This window comes from Epinephelus moara, chromosome 2 (genome assembly GCF_006386435.1).
Source record: "Epinephelus moara isolate mb chromosome 2, YSFRI_EMoa_1.0, whole genome shotgun sequence".
Taxonomy (NCBI): Eukaryota; Metazoa; Chordata; class Actinopteri; order Perciformes; family Serranidae; genus Epinephelus; species Epinephelus moara.
In genome coordinates, this window is record NC_065507.1 from 25462531 (window position 1) to 25470315 (window position 7785).

General features: G+C 39.9%; 1 protein-coding gene across 2 annotated transcripts; it reads right to left on the minus strand.

Moving 5' to 3' along the window:
• Positions 1-969: 969 nt before the first annotated feature.
• On the minus strand, positions 970-7579 carry zgc:112083 (uncharacterized protein LOC550461 homolog). Of its 2 annotated transcripts, none has more exons than XM_050074085.1 (10): positions 7517-7579; positions 6457-6654; positions 5238-5464; positions 5041-5152; positions 4800-4952; positions 4633-4707; positions 4289-4409; positions 2257-2395; positions 2040-2164; positions 970-1921 (listed from the first exon to the last, which is right to left on the minus strand). In XM_050074085.1, the coding sequence occupies exons 2-10, from the start codon at positions 6605-6607 to the stop codon at positions 1489-1491; spliced, it is 1536 nt and encodes a 511-aa protein (XP_049930042.1). In that variant the 5' UTR covers positions 6608-6654; positions 7517-7579; the 3' UTR covers positions 970-1488. The 2 variants fall into 2 exon arrangements, with proteins under 2 accessions (XP_049930042.1, XP_049930051.1); XM_050074094.1 differs by having other exon boundaries at positions 7521-7553.
• Between the last annotated feature and the right edge of the window lie 206 nt (positions 7580-7785).

Consider the following 7785-nt stretch of genomic DNA (forward strand, 5'->3'; position numbering starts at 1 on the left):
ACAACATTTAGCTCCAAATCCACAAAACCAGGTTGAAAATGAAGGAAATCTGAAATGATTGCATTAGAGTCAATGGAGCACAGCTGTGTTGTTGTCGAACCCTGGTCTGAGCCGGCCTGATGCTACGTTATGATTGGCCAGTCTGCGTCCAAGATGGTATTTTGCAAAGGGTCAATTAGCAGGAAACACAACTGATGCGACTGCCATTTGTTTTGCAGGTACTTGGTCATAAACCAAAGTATTGGACAAATTAAATTTTTGACCAAGCAGCACCCTTCAGGGCTGAAAACTACAGTTTCTCGAATGTCCACTTGAGGCTGGATCCAAAAAGAGTTAATCTCCACAGACCCCCATTGTTAAATGCTCAACTTTACAGTAGAAATAAGCATGTTTACAACCTGGTATAAAAAACTATTTTTGGTCTCTGTAGCTTTTATATAATTCAACCATTTACATTTTATTAAGCCTTAAAGTTACGCATATTTATGTGCAGGGCTGCTTGAGTGACACCCCTCGCTCATCCACAGCTCCAGCCTCTCGTCCAAATATGGTCAATGCTGGCTCAAAAACCAAGATGGTTACCGCCCAAATTGTGAACTCCGGGCTTCAAAATGGCAGTCACGGTAGCTACGTCCATTATTCTATACAGTCTATGGTGCAAGCACAATGTCTCCGTTCACTGTTATGCCGACGACACACAAATTTACCTTTTGTTAAACCCAGGGGATTCCAGCTCCATCACATCCATCCTTAACTACCTCACTCGTTCTTTCAATTTGTACAGCACTTTAGTCAACTGTGGTTGTTTTTGAATGTGCTTTATGAATTAACATGATGATTTATGTTTTTGACCTGGTTCTAGGTTAAAAATCAGGACCAAAATGGTTGATCGACTGACCGTTCAACATTACCATCCCCACAGCAAAAGTGACTAAGGAAAAGAAAAGTAAAAACTGAAACAAGAAAGTCTTACTTTTGTATAAAAAATGTATTTCACATTTGTAACAATAAAATTAAGCAAAATTCGAAGACTAGCATAAAAGATAATGACTTCTGAAATCCTCTGTCAGTCACAAACACTGGAACACTGTGTGTAAAGATCACGTGAAGAACAACACTTTGTAGAACTAGCTTTGTAGTGCTTTCAAGTCTTCTCATTCATGTAAGCTTCATCAGAAACAGTAGTGGGATTAACAGGCAATCCCTTAGATGGGAGACGTCACAAAGCCAAGCTGGGCCATTAGAGTTAATAAGAGCTGCTAAAATAAAACTGTGGTCTCCAACAGCAGTGAAGAAATAACCATCTCAATGAAGCACCACTCTAAAACCACAGGAGACCACAAGAAAGCTTTGGCTAGAAAAAAACAGTTCCAGTCTTCACTTGCAGCTCCACAGCAAAAATATACGACAAGAGGCAAACCAATGTCAATGCATAACAGCTACAAGAGCATCTATGATGGATATGTGGTGCAGTGCAGCGTGCAGGAATCACACCACGTCCATGCCCAGGCCCCTCGCGACCTCGGTCAGGGCCTGGACTGCTCCAGATGTCCCACTGCCATCACAGTCCTCTTGAGATACTCCTCCAGGCTCCTCCTCAATGTGAGGAATGGTGCTCATGACACAATAGACGGGAGAGTCACTGCCTCTGGGGCTGGGCTGAGACGAAACGTCCTCACCTCCAGAGAGCTCTGAGGAGTACGAGGAGGAGGAGCTGGAGGAAGGCGAGGAGGATCCCGCGGGAGAGCTTGGCCCGCTCACCGGTGTGACTGCAGCCCTCTTGTTCCGGCTGCTGGTTCTCTGACTTTTCCGAAGGCTCTGCGGCTTTTTAGCCATGTTCTTCATGATCTCCTTCGTCACTTCTACAGTCTCAAACCGCACCATATTGAGTTTTAGGAAGCCGTCTACATCCTTTCTGTATCTGTGAAGAAAGCACATGAACAACCACATATAAAACACTTATTATTTCAGTCTTTACTTCTTGTTAAATGAATTACATCTGATGCACCACAGAGTGAATCTATGAAATCAGCCGTTACCTAAAGCGTGAATGTCCAGACGGCCATTTTAGCTCATGCTTCTTGCGTAGGTGAAGCGTGAGAGTGTAACACCAGGAGAAGACCTTATCACAGATATGGCATTTATATTTAGACATGCCCCCGACCTGTTGATAAATATATGTAGTGGTATTAACAACAAAGCACGATAACTGTGAACAAGACTGCAGCAGGTTGTAATGACGATGATCTGACAAACCTCGTGTACTCTCTTGAAGTGGTGGCTCATGGTTTGGAATGAGTAACAGGAATAATCACAACCCTCCACTGTACAGTGATACACAGTTCCTTCATTGTGAACCTCTGTGTGCTTCTGAAGATCCCTCGGGTTCTTAAATCTGTAAAGAAAAATATTTATAACATGATTTTATGATGCAGTCTTTAAAATACAACTTTACATGACGGTTTTGTTCCAGTTAAGTTATGATTTTATTTCTATTTGTAACATTTTTTTAAAAAATGCCACAGATTTTCTGAAAATCTGATTAGTTCAAAAATATACCAGACACCATTAAACACACAGGAAAGTAACTACAAAATGTTAAATTGATTAGTTACTACAAGTTTTTTCCACTGTTTGGTAATCCATTTAAAAGAGAAAAGATACTAATAAAGGAACTCCTTTATACAACCTATATTCCAAAAAATTGAATACACAACAAGACAAGATATTTAATTTTCAAACTAATAAACTTTCTTGTTTTTGTAAATATTTTTATGCCTGCTACATGTTACATAAAAGCTGGGACAGGAGCATGTTTACTAGTGCGTTACATCACCTTTTCTTTTAACAACACTACATATGGTAAATGAGGAGACTAATTGTTGAAGTTTTTAAAGTGAAATTTCCCATTCTTGCTTGACACACAACTGAAGTCTGGGATCTCCATTGTCATGGGTTGCGTTTCATAATGCACAGCACATTTTTAAACAGGACACAGGTCTGGACTGCGGACAGACCAGTTTAGTACTCGCACTCTTTTACTAAGAAGCCATGCTATTATTAACATGCAGAATGTCTCATCATCTTGCTGGAGTAAGGAGGGACGTCCCCTAGAAAAATGTCATCTGAATGGCAGCATATGATGCTCCAAAACCAATATGTACCTTTCAGCATTCATGATGCCTTCACAGATGTCCAAGTTACCCATGATGCCGTGGGTACCAACACACCTGCATATCATCACAGATGCTGACTTTTGAACTTCGTGCCAGGAACAACTTGGATTTTCCTTTCGCTCTTAAGCCCAGAGAGCACAACGTCCATGATTTTCAAAATTGATTTCAAATGTGGACTCATCAGACCACAGCACACTTTTCCACTTTGTGTCAGTCCATCTCAGATGAGCTCTGTGGTGTTTCTGGATGTTGTTGAAATAAGGCTCTCACGTGGTAGAGTCTTAACTTGCATTTGAAGATGCAGCAACAAACTGTCTTTACCGACAATAGTGTGCCAAAAGAGTTCCAGAGCCCATGTAGTAATATTCTTTATATAATCATATCGGTTTTTAATGCAGTGCCACCTGAGAGGTCAAACGTCACCAGCATTCACTGCTGGTTTTCAGCCTTGCCCCTTATGTGCAGAGATTTCTCTAGATTCTCTGAATGTTTTCATAATATTATGGATTGTAGTGAAATCCTTAAATTCTTTGCAGAAGTGCTATAAGAAATGTTGAGTATTTGAGTATTTACAGTATTTATATAGCACCTACACCTGCCTTATAATTATAAAAAGACATGTAAATAATAATAACGATAATACATTGGATTTATATAGCTCTTTTCAGGATACTCATAGACGCTTTGTACAATATGGGACCTTTAAAAGGGCTAATGCTCATAGCCAAAGAGCAGGTAACATTATGAAACAAAACAACAGAAGATGGAAGAAACAGCATGTTTATGAACGCTGGTGCTGAAGGCAACAATGTGTCGTCCACGTCTCCTATTTTCTCAACAGTGTTTTTGTTTGCAACACAAATAAAACGCAATATAAATGACGTTTACTTACTTACCAATAGGTAATGAATGAGATCCTTTATAATACAGCGATTTAAAGATAAATGTTTTATTGAAATAGGTGAAACTTGATTTTTCTACTTTAGTGCCAAATTGACGAGAAAACACAATTTAGAGGGGGTTGTAAACTGACAAACTATTCTTGAGCTCCACTTTTGCTCAAGTACAGTTGCTGTCAACTGGACGTCTAATCAGCTGTTTTGAAAGTCTACCTTTTGTCACAGAAGTCACACGGGAAGGGCCGCTCATCGCAGTGGCGGAACCTGATGTGGATCTTCAAAGCTGCCAAAGTGGTGCAGGTCATGTCACAGAAGGGACACTTCACCTGATTCACTGGGAGGAAAGGAAAAAGTAAAAATTGAATATATTCCCTGATAAAAGGCTAAATTGGCCAACTGATGGTCAACTTAGTTTATCAGTGATCCATCATGCACCTTTTAAGTACAATTACATTAAATGGATTTATCCTCTTCTTTTCAATGACTAACTCTATGACAATTTTATTCTGACCAAAACATTCATGAAAATGAAACAAAAAGTTGTACTAAATGATTACCATGCTGACGGACATGATCCCTCAAAAGCCTCTCGCTGGAAAAAGCTTTGCCACAATGTTCACATACCAGTGACTCTGTTCAAATGAGATACATTTACAGAAGTCAGAATCTGTACAATATGTTTAGCACATGATCATCCTAAAAAAACATGAAGTGTCCTTCTCACCAACTGGCTCAGCCTGTCTGTGCAGGTGGTCAAACAACTTTGTGTTGCTGGAGAACATGCTGCCACATGTAGGACACGCTACGAGTCTCTCCTGTGTGTGGCTTCGCATGTGTTCTCTCAAACGGTATCTGATTTTGAAGAAAGCATCGCATCCTGTAAGAGAAATATGACATATAGATATGATTAGATAAAGTTAGATGTACTTGGAACAGCTCTTTGGCCTCCTCTTACTCAGTCGTACCTGACCAGTGGCAGAAGAGAGCCTGTTGTTGCTGCAGGAGAGACTGTGGCTCAGCACTTTCAACATGATTGTCCACATGTCGGTAGAACCACTCAGGATTGTTGAATGTGCTCTATATAGAGACAAAAATATTAATTCTGTAATAATAGTGCCCTCAATTATTTGATGGCAGATGAAAAAGCATTTACAATACTTACATCGCAGTGCTCCCACTGGCAAACGTATCCATCAGATCCTTCAGGAACCAGGTTGTTGCTGTGCAGGCCTTGGTTGCAGCTGGGCAGATCAGGACGGGACTTGAGCAGCTGTGACCCGACGAACTTGAGCTTACCGTGGTAGTTGTGGAAATAAGCATGGACCTCCAGCTCTGCAGGGCTACCCATGGCCAGAAATTCACATCCATTCCAGAGACAAGCATACTCATCTAAACAAAGACAGGAGCAAAGTAATTATTGCAATGAAGAAAGGACAGATGTTACAGTATGTACAGGGAGCATGATGAGATGTGACTGAGTAGGGCTGGGCAACTAACTGAACATAGACACAAACTTATATCCAACCTCATATAAATGATGTAACTAGACTAGACAAGCTGTTGCCTAGTTTGTTAATGCAACTGAAAGTCCAACATCTAAGCCAGAGTAAAAACAAGTCACTGTCAGTCAGTGAGAATTCATGTAGTTCACGTGGCTTTATTCATAAAAGAAAATCTTGTCAGCAAAGCTCCTGTCTAACTAACAGAAAATGTCACTCCAATATTGGAGAAAATGCCAGCACGGGTGCAGATTAGGAAGAGCTGGAAAAAAAGATGCCATGACAGATGTGTGGGATAAAAATAGTTGTTGCTTCAAGAGGAAACACAGAGAAATTGTCCCCCAATGTGAAAGGGTACTAACTCAGTGTTATCACTGGCAATTTTCTGATTATTGGTAAGTACACAGAATCATTAAGAGGTCTACTGCAGGTAGAAGATACTGTTTGTTACCAAGGTGAAAATGTGAGAATGTTTCTCTCTTGAAGACTAGAAAACCACTTTGCAGTTGACTTTCATGCCTATTTTTGACTATGGATTTATCTTGAACACACACGCTGATAATTCCACTTTAAAAACAACTTAATGTGGTTTACTACTGCAACAAACAACAGATCACAGATGAGATCCAAAGATTGATCCCACAGAAAAATACCGACCTTTTAGAGATGTCTTTGTTTATTTTTAATGCCATCATGTCTCTGTAGCACACTTAATTATTCTATTGTGTCTCTTCTTGTGCAAAGCAGGTCCTAATCTCAATGGGATGTCCTGACTAAAGGTCAGACTGACTAAACTGTCATAGTGGTTTCAGGTAACATCTCCCAGCCTTGCAAGTGAAATAGCCTTACTCCTTGTGTGTGTCCTGTATCCTCCTCACTCACCCAGGTCCTCTAAGGCATCATTGTCTCCCAGGTAGTCCTTTAAATGTAATGACATATGATTGCTCAGCTCCTCCATGGTGCGGCCCTTGAAGTCGCATGAATCCCACTCGCACGCCACCTCAAAGTTGTCAAGTCTCTTGGTCGTCATCATGATGTTGATCTGTGTGCTCAGCTGCTGCTGCACACTATCTTGACCACCTAAACAGAGAAATACGGCAACAGATATTTTAACAGAGAGAAAAAAATTACAGTGTAGGGGTGCAACTAATGATTATATTTGTTACTGATTATCTGTAGAAATTGCAGCGTAATGAAACAGATATCCTAGAGCCTATAGAGACTTCATGTAACCGATAACATTATTTCCAATACCCCCCAAAATGCTAAATGTATTATTATGACCAAGGAAAGCAGCAACTCCTCAAATTTCAGAAACTAAATATATCATATTGTTAGCAGTTTTACATGAAAATAATTTAACCGATCAATTGTTCATTAAAATAGTTGTCTGTTAATTTCCCGTCGATCCGAATAATCGACTACTTGACTAATCGTTACAGCTCTAAAACTGTGTGCTACAATACCATTACTAAGAAGCGATTTCATCCATTAGCATACAAAGCTAGCTAGAGCCGTTAGGAAATTTAAACTCAGGCTAACAAACTCATAATATATTTAACCGACGTTAGCTCAAGTTAGCTGACAAGTTATAATCTATCTTTCTGGCTGACACATTAAAAACAACTGCAATCGTTTTTACTACCGACTGTTTGCGAGTTGACGAAACCAGTAACCGGTTAAGTGCATATTATTTCTATCTTCGTCTGTTGTGTTCATATATTAACTAGTATTTTGGCTAACAGTCTAGCTAACGCTGAACCTGACACAGGTTTACTCTCTGTCGCATTTTTCCTAAACAGCTTACGCTTATCATCATTTTTTAAACGTTTAACATAAAAAATAATTTGGCATATCCGTGGGCAACTAATAGACGCACACTGTTTTCGACACTTGGGATACACAGAGTTTTGTAAATGTTTGTTAAGAGTATAAACGTTACTTGCTGCAGCATCTGGGCTTCTTCCCTCCTCTGAGCTTGTCTGATTTTGTTTATTTCCGGTGAGTGCAAGCCCCAAAACGGAAGTTGTTCTTCTTCGGCTGTTATTCAAATCTGTTCTAAACAGACGAAGAACAATACCTCAAAGTGCTGCACTGGGTGAACATCCAAACAATAATTCATGTTTACAAAGAAAAATGGCAGACTTTTGTCTTCATGTGTGCAGTGACAGTAAAGCTGATAAACCGTGCTAAGAGCAGCAACACTGTCAT

Bases quoted from the DNA above. Each gene is read 5' to 3' on its own strand.
- zgc:112083 (XM_050074085.1), bottom strand. From the start codon at position 6,607: ATGATGACGACCAAGAGACTTGACAACTTTGAGGTGGCGTGCGAGTGG. The intron at 4,953-5,040 runs GTACGACTGAGT...TTTCTCTTACAG, and splicing joins TCTCTTCTGCCACTGGTCAG to GATGCGATGCTTTCTTCAAA. The intron at 2,165-2,256 runs GTTTGTCAGATC...ATTTATCAACAG, and splicing joins ACTTCAAGAGAGTACACGAG to GTCGGGGGCATGTCTAAATA.